The sequence below is a fragment of the Vulpes vulpes genome, chromosome 11, assembly GCF_048418805.1.
Source record: "Vulpes vulpes isolate BD-2025 chromosome 11, VulVul3, whole genome shotgun sequence".
NCBI lineage: Eukaryota > Metazoa > Chordata > Mammalia > Carnivora > Canidae > Vulpes > Vulpes vulpes.
This window is the reverse complement of record NC_132790.1, coordinates 49,310,192-49,330,968: the sequence shown is the minus strand read 5'-3', so window position 1 is coordinate 49,330,968 and position 20,777 is coordinate 49,310,192. Positions and strand designations below refer to the sequence as shown.

Genomic DNA, 20,777 nt, shown 5'->3' with positions numbered 1-20,777 from the left:
TTTTTGTTTTCTGGGGGGGCCCGCGGGCTCCTTGCCTCCGCACCTGCGGGGCCGCGAGCTCAGCACCTGGTAAACTCTTGGGCAAGTTGGCGTCTGTCCGCCTGGGTCTGGGACCCGGACAGGCATAATTACAAAGCTTAATTAAAGGAATAAATCTTGATATCCAAAATCAACTACAATCACCCTAAAGAGATTATGAGTTCTTAGGGATTCTCTAGAATACTATAATTCTTATAACAGATGGTTAAAATTAGACTGGTTGGAATTATATTTGAATACACTAAACATATTATTGAGAACCTAGAGCTAGGCATTTCATAGATATTATTGCATTAATCCCCCAAGAAGTCAGTTTTTCCTATTATACAGGTTAAGATCTCAGGATCCTGGGATCAAGCCCCACGTTGGGATCTGAGTTCCACAGGAGTCTTCTTGTCCTTCTCCTTCCCTGTCTGCCCCTCTCATCCACCTCTCTCTCTCTCTCTCAAATAAATAAGTAAATCTTTCTTTTTTAAAGCACAAAACTCCTAAGGTAAAAATGATATAATCCACATAACATCAAATTAGGGACAGAAGGGAAAGGTTTTCTTAAGCTCTCTACATAAGACAACTGGCCAATGAATGTTTCTATCCTTCCTTTTTCTCTTCCATCCATTCACCCATCCATCTTCTCATCCATTCAAAATTTCTCTGTGTGCCTCCCTAGTTCTGAGCACTATACTAGGCAAACAATAAGAGGAGATATGGTAGCATCAGTGCTGGCTTGAAAATGGAAATGAAAGAAAATAACCTCTGGTATTACTGACCTTAGCAAAAGTTACCTTAGCTCAGTAACTATCAAACTATGAATTGACTAATTCATTTAAAAGTTAGATATATTCTTTTTTTAAAGATTTATTTCTTTGATAGAACATGTGAGCATGCATGAGTTGGGGGATAAGCAGGGGGAAAGACTCTCAAGTAGATTCCTTGCTGAGTGGGGGGCTTGTTTACAGAACCTTGAGATCATAGCCTGAGCCAAAATCAAGAGTCAGACACTTAACCAACGGAGACATCCAGGTGCCCCAACTGGATATATTCTTAAGGAGAAACCTCATTCATTTGACCAATCTTCTAGGTTAACCACTGCCTTTTCTCTTATTTCCAGATGTGTTGGCAAAATATGAAGTTTTAGAAAGAAGCACAATACAAGATTATGTTTCTACCTAAGTGTGTATCACTAATGACATTCCAGAAGCAAAAGTAAAATTTTATGGGAAATCCAGGATTTTGAATATTCCTAGCACAGGACAGGAAGAGCTGACTGTCTCACTGACAGAGCATTAGCTAAGAAGCTCTTGGTGAGAACAGAAGAAGTTTCATTCCATATTCTCTTTTTATATAACCAAATATTATATATATATTAGTTGCTTAGTATGTATCAGAGAATCTACTAAGAAAGTAGTACGTAAAGGTAGTGAGCCTGTCTGGATTTAAAGCTAGGATCCATCCAACTTGGAAGCTAGGTGCAATCAGCCAAGTTATTTTATATCTTTAGGCTTCAGTTTCTTCATCTATAAATAATTAGGAAAGACCCTTATAGGATTGGTAAAATTAAATAATGTTACAGGAAATATGATCTCAAAGCATTATTCTTCCTTGTAATTAAATTGGCCTTAGATACTCTTGCTCAAATGTAAGAGTTCCTAGTAGTGTGAGTAAACTGGAGTAAGATTAGTATTAAGCTCACAGGGAAAAAAATTTGGAAATCTTAAAAAAATGGTTTTGAAAAGGAGAGTTTATGACTATCTTGCTCCAAAGTTAGAGTATTCTGATGAGCAATTTTCACTGAATTTCCCTTTTGCTGAGCTAACTCAATCTAGACACTTATCACCCCACATTTCAGCTATTTCTGCACCTCATTCCCTCAAAGTGTTGTAAGGAACAAACCCAATCGCCCTTTTAAATATTAAAAGTTAGGGTCAAAGAAGAGACAACAGATGGCCTTTGTTTTAAAGACAAAGAAAAGGATTCTCAGAAAAGAAGTAATGGTTTATGCCACATCTCAGAGCTAATTAATGGAGATTTGGAATCACTCTTTTAGTCACTGGTCCTTTAGATAGTGACCAATCCAGATCACTGGTCTTAAATTCTCTTTTCTTCAGATATATTAAGGTTGCCAGGGACCGAGTGTTATTAGCTGTTTGTAGTTTATTTAAGTCACTGGTGATGTGGACACAAATTCCAATAATACTGTTCAGTCAATGGGGATTGACTTTTTATAGGTTTAGGAACATAGCCAGCAATGGTGGCAAAGGATGGGCAAAAGGATTTTAAGCATTCTTCTGTGGCCAGATACTATCTTCTTCTATTCCCTGTAACAGGCCATGCACATTCACTATAAGGTGGAAGTTTGAGTTCGTCTAACATTCTGGATAATTAGACAAAAAAATTTATGTAACACTCATGTAGCTTTTAAAAGCAGTTTAAAAAGGCTTTGCTAGATTAGTTTGAATAAATCAAGAGAATGCTCAATACATACAGTGTGGTCAAAGTTCATGAAGAGGTCATGCATTTTAAAATATAATTCAAGGCTAAATGACCAAGAATCCTTGTTTGTTAACTAAAAGAGGTATTGTCATATGCAACAATTAATAATGAACTTGAAATGATGCAGTTCCTAGCGAATTTCCCTCTTATTTCAAGGGGCAGGAAGACAATTCATATGAACTCATCTGCAGGTGAAGATGAGACTTGTTAACATGTTATGTAGCACTATTTCAAACATGCATGGCTCAAATTGGCAAGTAGCTTACTACTTGTAGTAAGCATCTCATTTAATTTAATCATTTAATCGTGAATCATAGTATACTCACTTAGATGGAAAATATCCTTTTTTATACATGATCCTGTAAGGGATTTCTTAAGTTTAAAACCTGAATTTGGGGGCACCTGTGTGGCTCAGTCTGGTAAGAGTCTGACTCTTGGTTTTGGCTCAATTCATGATCTTAGGATCACGAGATGAAGCCCTGTGTCAGGCTCTGTACTTAGTGGGCAGACTGCTGGAGATTCTCTTTCTCTTCTCCCTCTACCCCACTCCTTACATTCAATTTACCTCTCTCAAATAAATCTTTAAAAAATAAAATCTGTTTCTTTTGCTGTGCAGAAGCTTTTTATCTTGATTACGTCCCAATAATTCATTTTTGCTTTTGTTTCCCTTGCCTTCATGGATGTACCTTGCAAGAAGTTGCTGTGGCCAAGTTCAAAAAGGGTATTGCCTGTGTTCTCCTTTAGGATTTTGATGGATTCTTGTCTCACATTTGGATCTTTCATCCATTTTGAGTTTATCTTTGTGTATGGTGTACGAGAATGGGAGAAGATATTTGCAAATGACATATCAGATAAAGGGCTAGTATCTAAGATTTATAAAGAACTTATTAAACTCAACAGCAAAGAAACAAACAATCCAATCATGAAATGGGCAAAAGACATGAACAGAAATTTCACAGAGGAAGACAGAGACATGGCCAACACGCACATGAGAAAATGCTCTGCATCACTTGCCATCAGGGAAATACAAATCAAAACCACAATGAGATCCCACCTCACACTAGTGAGAATGGGGAAAAAATAACAAGACAGGAAACAACAAATGTTGGAGAGGATGTGGAGAAAGGGGAACCCTCCTGTACCGTTGGTGGGAATGTGAACTGGTGCAGCCACTCTGGAAAAATGTGTGGAGGTTCCTCAAAGAGTTAAAAATAGACCTGCCCTATGACCCAAGGGATTGCACTGCTGGGGATTTACCTCAAAGATACAGATGCAGTGAAACGCCGGAACACCTGCACCCTGATGTTTATAGCAGCAATGTCCACAATAGCCAAACTGTGGAAGGAGCCTTGGGGTCCATCAAAAGATGAATGGATAAAGAAGATGTGGTTTATGTATACAATGGAATATTCCTCAGCCATTAGAAACGACAAATACCCACCATTTGCTTCGACATGGATGGAACTGGAGGGCATTATGCTGAGTGAAGTAAGTCAATCGGAGAAGGACAAACATTATATGGTCTCATTCATTTGGGGAAAATAAAAAATAGTGAAATGGAATAAAGGGGAAAGGAGAGAAAATGAAAATATCAGTGAGGGTGAAAAACATGAGAGACACCTAACTCTGGAAAACAAACAAGGGGTAGTAGAAAGGGTGGTGGGTGGGGGGTTGGGGTGACTGGGTGACACGCACTGAGGGGGGCACTTGGCGGAATGAGCACTGGGTGTTATGCTATATGTTGGCAAACTGAACGCCAATAAAATATATATATTTATAAAAAAACTGAATTTGGACTTTTGTTTACAAGCAGCATGGCGTGTGTGTATGTGAAAGAGAGAGAGAGGGAGAGAGAGAATCTTTAGACAGATTTATGAGGCCATAGTGCCTGGATATTTGATCAAACATAATTCTAGATGATTCTGTGAAGGTATTTATTTGCATAATATTAACATATCAATCGGCTGACTTAGAGTAAAGCAGATTACCCTCCATGTCAGTGGGCCTCATTCAGTCAGTTGAAAGTCTTAAAAAGACTGAGGTTCTGTGTAAGAGGTAATTCTGCTTCCTGATTGCCTTGGATTCGAGTTGCAAGGTCAACTCTTGCCTGAGTCTCTAGACTACCAGCTGCCCTGCAGACGTCAGACTTAGCCTTCACAGTAGTGCAGGTCAGTTCCATGCAATCAATCTCTTTCTCATACATACATACAACACACACATTATGTCTATATATATCACAGAGTCTATTGGTTCTGTTTTTCTGGAGAAACTTGATTAATAACAATATCTATCTATCCAGATTCTTAAATACATAGATGAACTAAGAGCAGAGTCAGAAAATCTTCAGAGACCACGTGAGGTTATGAATTCAGAGAAAGAAACTAACAGTAGAGTGGCACTTTGACCTGGCAAAACCTGTTGATACTAGTCCTATAGAGAACTGTTCTTCAAACTCAGGGTTTATAATGCATCTAAAAGAACTGGGAGAAAAATATACTCTTTCATATATTTTTAAGTTAACATGTAAGGTTTTTGTCATTAGTTTACCAGTTGTGAAGGATATTAATCATCTGCATAGTGTAAACATAAACAGTACATACACACACAGATCCTAAAAATAAGCTGTTGTCATATCATTTTTAAAAGTATATTTGATAGACTGATTATAATAACAACGTCATGGCAACATCATACACTTTAGAAAGACATGAACAAGTCTAACTTTAACAGTTGAACAAGTTGTTGAGTGAACAACATAAATCAGAGAATTACTTTACGAGGTGCTTTATTAAGATGTCCAGCATCTCTCTGTTTTTTTCTGGCAATTTGTGCACCAATGCATGTACAGCTTCCACCCGGTAGTTTTGGTCATCGGATTCTATAACATAAAGGTTGCAAATGGTCAAGTTTTAATTGCATTCAAATGTGTAAATAAACATTAGTAATCTAAACAGTACAAACACTCACACCCTCATGCCTTATAAACATCGCTTCATGCAGTAAGCATTATCTCTATCATTCTCTAAGGCTTAGAGAGGTTGAATAACTTGACCATGGTCATGAAGTTAGTTAAGTAAGGAAGCCAAACTAACCCAGTTCTATCTACTTCAAACTTGTGCTCATAGCCACTGAACTTCCATACAACCATAACTCATCATCTGCTTTGGTTTTGCTACACAAGGACAGAATCAAAACTTTAGCAATGTGAGTCATCACAGAAATTGTTACAGATAGCCTCATGTGTCAGGCAATATAGTATACTTAATCACACAGAAACTTCCTAGTGACTCCATCAGACAAAGGAAAAAGGCCTTCCTTTCCAAATTTTATAGATTTAAAGACAAAGTAATTCAAATGTGAACTACTTTTCTGAGGTGTCAGGATTACTATGCAGAGGCCTAATAGATTTTAAGCCCATGTTGACAATGGCAAATCTAAAAAGGAAACCGTTTAAAGCAAGTCTAGTCTGTCAGGTAAAAGCCAACATGCTGCAAAACCTGCTAGAGAAACATCTGACATTTCAGAATGAAGAACCTATTAACATGCTCTTAACTACAATAAACAAATTCTAGGGTGACTACCCACCTTGCCAAGCCCTTTCTCTTTAAAGTACTCAACATGAGGTTAGGAAAGGGCCTGGCTCAAGCTGGGTCATACACAAGGTCTAATCCCAGGGATTAGAGTGGAGACACCAGAACTCTGATTTGTCTGCTTAGATATGTGAAAAGACATATTGTGTAAGATAAGCGTTGATATGACCAAATGTGCTCCAAAGCCAAGAAAATCTGACTGGAAAGGGAGATACAAATGAGGTAGACACTCAGCAAAGAACAGAAAGGAGAGAACCTCTTAAAAGGCTGGGGGGAGAAACATCAATTCTCCATTTTGCAGTTCCTAGCTGCAGGCCTGTGGAAGGCCTGATTCATACTTTGTCAAGGAATTCTGTAAGACTCCTTGTACTTTCTGAATAACTTCCCCTTTTTATAGAGCTGAATTTCCAAATAAAACCTAATTTTATTATCTGGCACTTGCCTCAGACAAAAGATGAATTCTTATAGATAAGAATAGATTTTAATCATTATGGTAGTGAATAGTATGATTATTATTTGCTACGGAAGTAGAGAAAAATATCTTACAAACAAATGTTTCTATTAAAACAAGCAGCTCATTTAGCTACTCAGCTAAGTGGTTCAAATGCCATATGTTATAACACAAAATTTTGGCAAGAAAGAGTTCTAGGTTAAGAGAAAAAAAAAAAAAAAAAAAAAGAAAGGCTTCTACAATAGCCAAACTGTGGAAGGAGCCTCGGTGTCCATCGAAAAATGAGTGGATAAAGAAGATGTGTTTCATGTATACAATGGAATATTACTCAGCCATTAGAAACGACAAATACCCACCATTTGCTTCAATGTGGATGGAACTGGAGGGTATTATGCTGAGTGAAATAAGTCAATCGGAGAAGGACAAACATTATATGGTCTCATTCATTTGGGGAATATAAATAATAGTGAAAGGGGATATAAGGGAAGGGAGAAGAAATGGGTAGGAAATATCAGTAAGGGAGACAGAACATGAGAGACTCCTAACTCTGGGAAACGAACTAGGGGTGGTGGAAGGGGACAAGGGTGGGGGGTGGGGTGACTGGGTGGCAGGCACTTAGGGGGGGCACTTGATGGGATGAGCACTGGGTGTAATTCTGTATGTTGGTAAATTGAACACCAATAAAAAATAAATTTATTATTAAAAAAAATATTAGTATTTTGAAAAAAAAATGGCTTCTAGCCCTGATTTTGCCATTAACTCGTTAGTGTCCTTTGACAAAGTGACATGCCCAGTCTGGGACCCAGTCAATAAAATGAGAGGTCAGATTATACATTTTTTTAAGGTTTTGTTAATCTAATAAGGATAGAGTTTGATGAAGAGAATCTAGAGTAGAGAGCTTTCAGAAGAAAGTTAAGTGGTATAGGGGTTTATGAGATCATGTGGTCAGTCATGTATGCCGGATTGAAAACCAAGGTCATTCAATGTTATCTGACACTTATCAGCAGACATTTCCTGTGGCATTACAATGTGCAGTAATAAATTAATACAACTGCTTTCTTTCTTCAGACTGTGAAAAATACTTGGTGCAGTCACACCTCGTTCGTCTTAACAATGAAGAAATGCTAATTCCTAATTGTTACAAACTGTTGTGATGGGCTCAGACAGCAACCCAGCATTTTGGTGTCAATATTTTAAAAGTACATATCTCTAATTTCTCAGCTTATATGTTTTTTTTTAATTAATTTCTATTGGTGTTCAATTTACCAACATACAGAAAAACACCCAGTGCTCATCCCGTCAAGTGTCCACCTCAGTGCCCGTCACCCATTCCCCTCCAACACCCGCCCTCCTCCCCTTCCACCACCCCTAGTTCATTTCCCCGAGTTAGGAGTCTTTATGTTCTGTCTCCCTTCCTGATATTTCCCAACATTTCTTTTCCCTTCCTTTATATTCCCTTTCACTATTATTCATATTCCCCAAATGAATGAGAACATACACTGTTTGTCCTTCTCCAATTGACTTCTTAAAAGCAATTTACGAAAAGCCCACAGCAAATATGATTCTCAATGGGGAAGCACTGGGAGCCTTTCCCCTAAGATCAGGAACAAGACAGGGATGTCCACTCTCACCACTGCTGTTCAACATAGTACTGGAAGTCCTCGCCTCAGCAATCAGACAACAAAAAGACATTAAAGGCATTCAAATTGGCAAAGAAGAAGTCAAACTCTCCCTCTTCGCTGATGACATGATACTCTACATAGAAAACCCAAAAGCCTCCACCCCAAGATTGCTAGAACTCATACAGTGATTTGGTAGCGTGGCAGGATACAAAATCAATGCCCAGAAATCAGTGGCATTTCTATACACTAACAATGAGACTGAAGAAAGAGAAATTAAGGAGTCAATCCCATTTACAATTGCACCCAAAAGCATAAGATACCTAGGAATAAACCTAACCAAAGAGGTAAAAGATCTATACCCTAAAAACTATAGAACACTTCTGAAAGAAATTGAGGAAGACACAAAGAGATGGAAAAATATTCCATGCTCATGGATTGGCAGAATTAATATTGTAAAAATGTCAATGTTACCCAGGGCAGTTTACACGTTTAATGCAATCCCTATCAAAATACCATGGACTTTCTTCAGAGAGTTAGAACAAATTATTTTAAGATTTGTGTGGAATCAGAAAAGACCCCGAATAGCCAGGGGAATTTTAAAAAAGAAAACCATAGCTGGGGGCATCACAATGCCAGATTTCAGCTTATATGTTTTTCATCGAGCCCCTCCCCACAATTTTTGAATGAAGTCTATCTATACATATTCCATTACAGCAATCATAGATCCAAATAAATGACATAGATATGTGATTATTATCAATAAATATGGAAAAGGGATTGATGGAAGTACCTGTTACCTGCCAAAAATACCTGACTCTTCTCTCCAGATTCAGAAATATAGCATATAAGTATAAATAGGTAGCATAACTGACTGTACATATTTGTAGTCTTGTCTATTTAACCAGAAGTTGCTCTCTTAAGTAACTGACATTCATCAATTGAGTAAAATGTAACTAAAATAATTTCTCCTAGCACACTCATCACCCAGTGCAGTGGGGTGATAGGTGTTCTAGGTATAAATACTGCTAAGTAGCCAAATAATCTAATTCATTCTGCATTTTTTTTTAAATCAAGGTAAGTATATTCTTGATTCCTTTTATTTATTTCCCCTAACCCCTACCCACCTCTCCTCTGGCAACCACCAATTTGTTCTCTGTATTTAAGAGTATTTTTTTTTGTCTTTTTCTTTGTTTGGTTTCTGAAATTCCACATATGAGTGAAATCATATTGTATTGGTGTTTCCCTGACATATTTCATTAGTAGTATACTCTTTAGGTCCATCCATGTTGTTGCAAATGTCAAGATTCATTCTTTCTTATGGTTTAGTAATATTCCACTGTGCATATATACCACATCTTATTTTTCCATTCATCTATTGATGGATACTTTCGTTGTTGCCATGCCTTAGCTACTGTAAATAATGCTGCAATAAATATAAGGGTGCATATATCTCTCTGAATTGGTGTTTTCATTTTCTTTGGGTAAATACCCAAAGTAGTGGAATCACAGGATCATATGGTAATTTTTAATATTTTGAGGAACCTCCATACGTTTTCCAGAGTGGCTGCACCAGTTTGAATTCTCACCAACAGGCAAGATGGTTCCCCCTCTTCACATCCTCACCTGCTGTTTCCTGTGTTATTATTTTTAGTCATCTGACAGGTGTGAGGTGACACGTCATTGTAGTTTTGACTTGCATTTCCCTGATGATGAGTGACGTTGAGTGTCTTTTCATGTTGTCTGCTAGCCATCTGTATGTCTGTTTTGGAAAAATGTCCTCTGCCTCTTTTTAAATTAAATTTTTTTTCTAGTGTTGAGTTGCATAAGTTCTTTATATATTTTGGGTATTAACCCCTTATTGGATATATCATTTGCAAATATTTTCTCCCATTCAGTAGGGTGCCTTTATGTTTTGTTGATGGTTTCCTTCATAGCACACACTTTTTTATTTTGGTGTAGTCCTAATTGTTTAATTTTGCTTTTTGTTTCCCTTATCAGAGAAGACATACCTAGAAAAATGTTTCTCTGGTCAAAGAACTACTGCCTATATCTTCTAGTTTTATGCCTTTAGGTCTCACGTTTATGTCTTTAATAAACCATTTGCAATTTCTTACTGGTTTACAAACCACACTCTCAGCTATTAAGTATCAGACTGACAGTTTCTTAAGCAATATGTAGGAAAATCTCAGCTAGTTGGTTTAAATTTACACCTCTAAGTGATACAAAATAAACCTGCATCAATTATAATGCATCCAATGTAAGTGTACTTACTCACTGCAACAATAAAATCTTTGTGTAATTTGTAAGTCATCAGTGGTTCTGCAAGGCACCTGCAATGGAGGCATGAGAATGGCATTATCTTCTTATTTCTTATTTTTATTTTATTTCCCCTGAACTTTCAATACTTCTTTAAGAACTGGCTGATTAGGAAGTATAATTAACATCCTAGTAGGGCCACTCCAGGCAGTCCCTCAAGAAACCAAGGCCCTTCTAGGTACAATTGTACTAAAAGGCGAGGCTTTCAATTTATAAGAACTACTGAACCACAACAGCAAAATCTCTCTCAGATATGGGGACAACAGTTAAATAAAAAACAAAAGCAAAACAAAAAACTTTTAATTTCAACTTATTCTTTAAAAAATACATGAAAACACATTCAAATTTAATATGAAACAAGTATTAGTATTCATAAAATACTGCAGCCTCTTAAGTTTATTATTTGAAAAAGCAAGTATAAGTTCCAAAACACTACACATAAACACTACTACCTTATGCTATTTCAGCTGAAGTGAAGGAATTGCTCTAAGCAGTGAAGCTTGTACACAGGAGCTTCAAGGAGTCACATGGCACCTGCCCAGGATGTAAGGGGTCATCACATGCAGAGGAGGAGCTAAACCCTCCTTACCTGAGGTAGTTTTTCAGCCCACTTGTTATCGTCTTATTATCCCACAATTCAATATCAATGTCAATATCAGGAGGGGATTTTGGAGCTGAAAGAGTAAAAATGTTTAAACTGTGCAATTCAAAATATCACTCACACCATAAAGAAGATAAATAAAGAAAGGTCAAAGAGGTCAAAGAGAGAGACATTTATTTCTTAGGGTGCCAACAGATTTAACTGTAGGACTGCTGTTTGTGTGGAGTGGTGTAAATCTCCCTCTGACACTTTATAAACCTCAAAGATTTCTTGTAGAATAAGTGTTCCAAATCAAATTATTGTTAATTGCTAAGACCACAGATGGTAAGAGTATTTACCATCTGCCAGGTATGTTTCCAAGTACTTTATATGGATTAATACATCCAGTCTTTATGCTTCTCAATAAGGCAGGCACTATATTATTCCCATTTTATGCATGAGAAGGTTGAGGCACAAAGAGGTTACCCAAGGTCACAAAACTTTTAAGTGGCGAGTTAAAGTTCCAAGTGAGGCAATCTGAATCTAGTATCCATAAATCTCATTTCATTTCTAGGTAATCAAAGGATATTTGAGAAAAAGTCCAGCATTATAAAAAGGACCCCTCTCAAATTATGAATGTTCATCTATTATAACTGAACATTAAAAACTGAATGCCAATATTAATTTTAAATATTACTTGAAAATATTCAAAGATAAGCAACAGTATAGTTATCAAAGAAAACTATGGTTTGGATTATTTATAATACTAAAATTAAGTAGCCAGCTTCAACCAAAACTTACAAAATGTTGTGTTCATGAGTTTCTGAACTTTGGAGTTTACTCCTCCTATCCGGTAGAGTCCTAAAACAGTGATGCCTAATGAGAAGGAAAAATCACAAGAGAATAGCTTGAGACACAGCAGCACAAGAACAGAATGTTATATACCTCAAGCAAATATCTGTACAGAATTTAAAAGCAATCCAACTTCAGCAAATCTACCCTGGATCACCTATCACACATATATTTCTCAGAGCAGACGTTGAACAGTGTCCAAAAGTCTTTCAAAGATCTTCAAAGTAGCAAAGTACCCCTGTTCATTCACCACCTTTTGAATACAAAAAAGCATCAAAGATAGGAAATAATAATCAGTATTTCTCACCCTCTATTTCCTCAGTCATGGTATCCTGCATTTTGAAGAGCTGGAAGGTACTTACATCTTCATTTTGAAGATGAGAAAACAGATTTAGAGAATTTAAGAAATATACTTAATTTCTCAAAACTTCTAAGTGGCAGTACCAAAATCTGAGCCTAAGTTCACAGGATTTCACAGCCCGATATGAGTTTTGCTTTAGACAAGTTTTCCTGGAATTGAAAGAGTGTAATAGGCACCTAGAATAGGCTTCAGGTGAGAGATTGTGACTAGAGAGAGGAAAGTGTTAGAATTGTGACCATGACTGAAATCACTGAGGGATATAATATAAGGAAGAAGACCAGCTCCTTCAGAATCTTACCACTCTAAAGCTTGAAAAAAATCAAAGAGGTGCTTACAGTAATAAACAACACAAAGTCTATCAATAAGAAATAAAGCAAGCCTTCATTAGGAAAAATCATGAAAAAGAAATACAGTATGATTTTTGGTAAAGTTCAAACTACAGTTATTTGTGTATATAGATAATTTATACATGTATATAGTTCTTAAAGTTAATTTCTTGTTAATGATGAAATACATCCTCATCTTTTGAGAGGTTTCTATATAAGAATGAACTATATTACAGTAACATAGTCCCTGTCCGGCAACTTACCTCTTGTTTCCACAGCTTGAATGCATTTTCTTACAAAGTTGAACCCTGCTTCATTTAAGTACACTAAGAGAAAAGAAAAATCACAGTAAGAGTTTATGCTCAATTTCCATTATCTCTTAGTTGGCTCTACTGTTTTGGGACTTAATGGCACAGTTTTAGTTAGAGTCTGAATTTTTATTTTGGTGTAGAAGTAGAGAGGTTCACATCCACTAAAGTTACTATAAACACTTGCTTCCTTAGAATACATAGATCCTTCGAAAACATAGATCCTTCATTGAAAGAATCTGTGTAAATATGTTACCCTCATCCCAACCATTTTTTTCTAAAATTGGCATTATCCTTCATTTCATGTTTTTCCAGATGATAGAAGCAAATGTAGTAAGAATAAAACCTTTATTGTGCATCAATAACTAAATTACAAAGCTATTCACATGTTCTTTTTCATGGAATTCTCAAAACATATGAGGTAGAGAGAAAGCTTTATAATCTTCAGATGGCTCATTGAGTTGCTAAAAACTTCATTTTCGTTGTTCTACGCTTGAGAACCAGGATTCTAACACAGATCTCCTGAATCTAGCCCAGTATTCTTTCTACTGCATTTTTTATTATATGCAAAGAATTCAAAATAGTCCACCAAAAATCCCCCAAAGATCCTACATTATGAAATACCAATTTATTTTCATTGCTTTTCCTAGATTTTAAATCTGTTCTAATTTTCTTAACGTTTTGAGCCCAGATCAAATGAGATTACTTCTTTTTTTGAAAAAGGATTTAATTTAAAAATACCAAGTAATACCCTGAGGAAAAATTCAAATATTTTCTTGGTACTATAATGAAAATTTTCATTATATGTGGTGGAGCTATGGTATTTCTTAATATTCTCAAATAATATATGAAAATAATCCAAATCAATAAAAAATTAAAAGTGGATTCCAATAAAGATAGTGGATTAGAAAGAAGTTGGAAGATGGTGGAGTAAGAAGACCCTAAACTCACCTCATCTCATGGACACAACTGGATAACACTCATAACAGTGTAAAAACTCAGAAAATGAAGACTGGGAAAACAAACTCCATAACTAAAGGCAGAGAATAGTCCATATTGAAGAGGATACAAAGGGTGGGGACATAGTGGGGAGCAAAACAGAGTGGCCATCTGTGGTCAAGAGGGAGCCACAGGCAGGCACGGAGAAGGATGAGAAACAGATTCACACACCAGGAAGCTTGCATGAAAAGAGATGAATCCTCATAACATTTGGCATTGAGAGCAAGAGGAGTTTATTTTTTAAAAATATTTTATTTATTTAGTCATGAGAGATGCAGAGACAGAGGCAGAGACATAAGCAAAGGGAGAAGCAAGCTCCATGCAGGGAGCCTGATGTGGGACTTGATCCCAGGACTCTAGGATCACGCTCTGAGCCAAAGGCGGATGCTCAACTGTTGAGCCACTCAGGCATCCCAAGAGGAGCTGAATTTATGGACTTCTTACAAATAAGAGGGACTTAAAACCTGGAATCTTAAAAATCAGCGGGCTCCGTTTTGGAAGAGCCCTGAGGGCAATAGGAAGACGTCCCTTAAAGGGACTATGTGTGTATCTACCCTCCAGATACAGGGTCTACCCTTGAAAAACACCTGAGGTATACAGTAAGTTATTTAATCATCTCAGAGCATGTCCAAAGGAAAACTCCAAGAACAAAGGAGCTGGCAGGTGCCCCTGCCCCCACCCCCCATCCCTTAGCATATACACATGATCACCTGCAGACACCAGCAGGAAATTCACCACTTGATTTGTTTATACCAAGTCCCACACCCCAGTGCTTTGGCACATCCACCCTTTCCACTCATGCTAACATCAGCCCCAGCACTGCAGGCTGCCCCTCTCAGAAATTCAGTGCAAAGACACTGCATCTTCCCACCCATGCATTTTGCAAGACTGTAGTTTTGGCAGTAATGGCTGTAGGCCCTGTGGAAGTTTGCAGAGCACCTTGTTAAAACTGCACAACCACTCGCAAGGCTGGGTACTGGAAATTATGGGTTTCATTTCATAAGCAGAGCATACTCTGTTAAAACTGCATACCACACCCCAGCCAGGGAAAAAACACTGCAGACAATAAGCAAAAAGAGCCTCTGCAGACAACTGGACTGAGGGGAAAAGGAACCAGAACAAAACAGCAGAGTACATGTAACACACATAGGAGACACCACTTGTGGCATCAGGTTCTAAGGGAACAGGGAAAACTGCACCACAGGGCACTGCAGGACCTCTTCTTCATAAGGCCACTACATTAAAGAACGGGAGACATAGCTCACTTCCCTGACATAGAAAAACAGACACAAGAATTAGGCAAAATGGGGAGACAGAGGAATATATCCCAAATGGAAAAAACAATGCAAAAACGACAGTAAGAGACCTAAGAGAAATGCATAAAAATAATATGCCTGACAGATTTTTTTTGTTTATTTATTTTTTATTGGAGTTCAATTTGCCAACATATAGCGTATCACCCAGTGCTCATCCCATCAAGTGCCCCCCTCACTCAGTGCCCTTCACCCAGTCACCCCCACCCCCCACCCACCTCCCTTTCCACCACCTCTTGTTTGTTTCCCAGAGTTAGGAGTCTCTCATGGTCTGTCTCCCTTTCTGATATTTCCCATTCATTTTTTCTCCTTTCTCCTTTATTCCCTTTCACTATTTTTTATATTCCCCAAATGAATGAGACCATATAATATTTGTCCTTCTCTGATTGACTTATTTCACTCAGTATAATACCCTCCAGTTCCAACCATGTAAATGGTGGGTATTTCCTGACAGAGAATTTAAAGTAATGTCATAAAGACACTCACTGCACTTGAGAAAAGAATGGAGAATATAAATGAGGCCCTTAACAAAGAGATAAAAAAGAACAAATCAGAAATGAAGAAAAAAATAAATAAAATTAAAAATTCACAAGATGGAATGAACAGTAGGCTAGAGGAAGCAGAGGAATGAATGAGCAACTTGAAAGAAAAATAATTATACAAAATGACAACAGACTCAGGGAACTCAGTGACTTCATCAAATGTAATAACATTTGCATTAAAGGATTCCAGAATAAAAATAAAAGGGGTCAGAAAATTTATGTGAAGAAATAATAGCTAAAAATTTCCAAATCTGGAAAAGAAAATAGATATCCAGATCCAGGAGGCAGAGATCCCCCCCAAAATCAACCCAAGGAAGTCAACGTCAAGACACATAGTAATTAAAATGGCAAAAAGTAGTGATAAAGAATTTTAAGAGCAAGAGAAAAGAAGATAGTTACATATAAGGGAACTGTCACAAGGCTGTGAGTGGATTTTTCAGCAGAAACTTTAGAGGTCAAAAGAAGGTGGCATGACATATTCAAAGTGCTAACAGGAAATAATATCAGCCAAAAATGGTTGATTTAGTAATATTATCATTCAGAATGGGAGAGACAGTTTCTCAGACAAACAAGAGTTGAAGTAATTCATGACCACTAAACCAGCTCTACAAGAAACATTAAGGAAACACTTGGAGTGGAAAGGAAAGACCGTAAATAAGAGAGTATGAAAAGTAGGAGACACACACACACACACACACACACACACACAAATAAGTCTTTCTATAAAAATCAGTGGAAGAATTCAGAAAATAATAGGATGTGAGATCGGATACCATATACCTGAAATATAGGGGAAAGGGTAAGAGGAAAGAATGGGTTCTAATTTAAGCAACCATCAACTGAATATAGACATATGCAGAAGAGATGTTCTACACAAACCTAATGGAACCTCAAATCAAAACATGGTACCAGATATACAAGAAAAAACAGAAAGGAATCCAGGTTTAACACTATAGTAGTCATCAAACTGTTAAAGAGAGCAAGAGAAAAAAGAAAACTAACAGATGACCACAAAAAAGTAACAAAACGGCAATAAATACATATCTATCAGTAATTACCTTGAAAGTAAATGAAAAAATGCTCCAATCAAAAGATATAGGGTGATGGAATGTGTAAATAAATAAGCCAATCTGTATGCTGCCTATATGATATTCCTTTCAGAATTAAAGATACATGCAGATTGAAAGTGAGGGTTTAGAGAAATCTTCATCATGCAGAATATCTAACATGCAGAAGGATGTCAGAACAAAACCAGAATAGCTATATGTATATCAGATGAATTAGACTTTAAAACAAAGACTGTAACAAGAGAATAATGACACTGATAATAAAAAGAACAATCCAATGAGGATATAACAATTCTAAATATTTATACACCTAACATAGGAGCACCCAAATACATAAAACAGTTAATAACAAACATAAAGGAACTAATTGATAGTGATACATTAATAATAGAGGATTTTAATACCCTACTTATATCAATGGACAGATCACATTAACAGAAAATCAATAAGAAAACAATGGCTTTGCATGACACACTAGACTAGATGGATTTCCCACACATTCAGAACATTCCATCCTAAAATAGCAGAATAGACATTCTTTTCAAGTACACATGGGATGCATTTCAGAATACATCATTTATTAGGCCACAAAACAAACCTCAACAAACTCAAAGAGATCGAAGTCATACCAGGCATCTTTTCTGACCACAATGCTATGAAATAAAAGATCAACCAAAAGAAAAAAATCTGGAAAGAGCACAAATAGATGGAGGTTAAGGAACATGCTACTTGCACTGTTGGTGGGAATGTGAACTGGTACAGCCACTCTGGAAAACTGTGTGGAGGTTCCTGAAAGAGTTAAAAATAGACCTGCCCTATGACCCAGCAATTGCACTGCTGGGGATTTACCCCAAAGATACAGATGCAGTGAAACCCCGGGACACCTGCACCCCAGTGTTTATAGCAGCAATGTCCACAATAGCCAAACTGTGGAAGGAGCCTCAGTGTCCATCGAAAGATGAATGGATAAAGAAGATGTGGTCTGTGTATACAATGGAATATTCCTCAGCCATTAGAAATGACAAATACCCACCATTTGCTTCAATATGGATGGAACTGGAGGGTATTATGCTGAGTGAAGCAAGTCAATCAGAGAAGGACAAACATTATATGGTCTCATACATTTGGGAAATATAAAAAATAGTGAAAGGGAATAAAGGGGAAAGGAGAGAAAATGAGTGGGAAATATCAGGGAAGGTGACACAGCATGAGAGACACCTAACTCTGGGAAACGAACAAAGGGTAGTAGAAAGGGAGGAGGGCGGGGGGTGGGGGTTAATGGGTGACAGGCACTGAGGGGGGCACTTGACGGGAGGGGCACTGGATGATATGCTATATGTTGGCATACTGAACTCCAATTAAAAATAATTTAAAAATTTAAATAAAATAAAATAAATAAAAAGAAGTGAAATAAAGGAGCAAAGGTAAAAGAAATGAAAGAGAGTAAACCAAGAAACTGACTGTTCACTACAGAGAGCAAATTGATGGCTACTGAAGGGAGGATGGGTGGGAAGATGGGGGAAATAGGTGATGGGGATTAAGAGTACACTTATCTTGATGAGCACTGAGTAAATATGGAGCTGTTGAATCACTGTATTGTATATCTGACACTAATATAACACTGGATGTTAACTACACTAGAATTAAAATTTAATACGTAATAATAAAATGAAAAGATAAAAAATAAAAATAAAAAAGATGGAGGACTAAACATTCACGTAATTCAACACCAATTCAGAGATAAAAATATGTATCAAAAAATTGTTCTAACAATACACAAAAAATTTTTAGGAAATCCTAGACATAGAAAACCACTGATACCTTCCAGGTTTGAGAAATCTATGGTCCAAAAAAGTAGAAGTAGTGAACTAAGAAGAGACTTATTATGTGATATTAGATTAAAGAAAAAAAGTAACCAACAGGATAGTATGACCCAATTTCTTAACATGCAATATTCGAGGGTATGACTGTTTCTATTTTCCTGGGGAAAAAACTTTAGGAAGATCTATGCAAATTGCAAGTAAGAAAGAATACAGAAGGTAGAAATTGTCATTTTTATTCACTGGACTTCAAAAGTTACCAATTTTTTTAAAATACAGTTCTTTAAAACTTTATTTATTTATTTATTTGAGACAGAGAGAGAGGGAGAGAGGGAGAGAGAGAGAGCACAAGCAGGGGGAGCAGCAGGCATAGAGAAAGAGGGAAAACAAGGCACCCAGCTGGGTAGGGAGCCCGATGTGGGGCTCGACACCAGGACCCTAGGATCATGACCTGAGCCAAAGGCAGACGCTTAACTGATTGAATCACCCAGGTGCCCCAGTTCTTTTGAACTTTAAAAAAAAAAATTTAATAGACTGAAACATTTAAAATGTCCATTTTAAGATACATAATGTTACCCATAAGAACAGATCATTTATTTCTGTGTCCCAGAGCCCTACATCAAGTGAACAGAATTCAGGAATGCTTTGGGTAAACTCAACAATACAAGAATGAATAGTCATTATACAAACATTAGAGTATATTACCTACATGACAGTAAAGCTTCTTTTAGACAGCAAATAGGGATTTTTTGCTCCCAATAACCCAAAGGCCAATCATAATATTATACATTCTGGTATCCTAAAATATTTATTGAACGTAAGAAAACAGGTAAATGGAAAGGTAAGGAATCAATTATCTTCAACAACAAAAACTGAGCTAAAAAATATAGCTTTAGGTAAAAGGGAGACACTAGCATTTTATTCATCAATTTTAACTGTAATTTCCAGATATTTGTTTGGTTCTTGAGGTCACATTGTTCAACTTTTCAATAAAGATTAAGAAAAAGAAAATCATTTATTAAAAAAAGTCAATAAAACTTGTCCTTGGCAAAATGATGAAGTCAACCATGTTATCTACATGTATCTATATCTATCGATTGACCCATCAATTGATTGCAGATGTAAACAGAATTCATTTAAGTATCCACTTGGAGAAGAACATGCAATAGTCAGGCTATACTGATGGTATAAAGGGATATTTGGCAGCATTACCCTAGTCTATTCTAATAAACCAGTATCACAGGCTCCACAATGAGTAAAATCTTATAGACATTCAGTGTGAATATCACGTCACTCCATGGTTGCCACTGGATGCTGATACTGATGTGTCCCATGATCCTGTCAAGCTCTTTAGCTCTTTTCATAGGACGTGAGTAAATAAGACACTATTAATCAATATCACGGAAGAATATACTCTGCTGGCAGAAAATAATCATGCATTTTTATTTTGTTTCCTCTGAACACCCTTTAGAATCGCCTGAAAGAGTATAGAGAAGGTGCTCAGTGCAGAGATAGCAGCCACAATGAATATGGGGTTGCATCTCAGCTCTAGTATTTACTGCTATGTATATTGATGTTTGTGAACTCTGGTTCTTTCATTTATAAAATGAGAGAAATGATAACACATATGTTAAAGTGTTGTAGTAAAATGAAGACAAAGCCATGGGAAGCACTGGAAAACATCAAACAATGGAACAAACCTAATTGAATGCTACTTTCTTTCTACTTGTGCTCCTATCCATACATCACTGCTATATGAAGAAAAACAGAAGAAATGATAAAATAAGTCAGTTATTAGTTCTTTTTTTGAATAAAGAATTATTTTAGAGAGAGAGAGAGAGAGCATACAAGTGGGAGTAGGGGCAGAAGCAGAAGGAGAAATCCTCAAGCAGACTCCCTGCTGAGCACAGAGCCTGATGTGTTATGGGCAGGAGACCCCAGGACCCAGAGATCATGACCTGAGCTGAAATTAGGGGTCGAATGCTCAACCAACTGAACCACCCAGGTGCCACATTCAGTTATTAGTTCTAACCAGATTTAAGAGACAGCAGTTACTTTCTCACTTACTTGTTATCTTACTGGGCATAGTTTTAATCTCTGT

General features: G+C 36.9%; 1 protein-coding gene across 9 annotated transcripts in view; it reads right to left on the bottom strand.

Moving 5' to 3' along the window:
• ARHGAP42 (Rho GTPase activating protein 42) overlaps positions 1–20,777 on the bottom strand; it is a 280,896-nt gene that overhangs the window by 27,822 nt on the left and 232,297 nt on the right. For all 9 annotated transcript variants that reach the window (XM_072726273.1, XM_072726275.1, XM_072726272.1 and 6 more), the window contains 5 exons: positions 12,891–12,953; positions 11,890–11,964; positions 11,098–11,182; positions 10,464–10,522; positions 5,302–5,407 (listed from right to left, as the gene is read on the bottom strand). In XM_072726273.1, the coding sequence (XP_072582374.1) occupies positions 5,302–5,407; positions 10,464–10,522; positions 11,098–11,182; positions 11,890–11,964; positions 12,891–12,953 (388 nt within the window). The remainder of the gene's footprint in view (positions 1–5,301; positions 5,408–10,463; positions 10,523–11,097; positions 11,183–11,889; positions 11,965–12,890; positions 12,954–20,777) is intronic.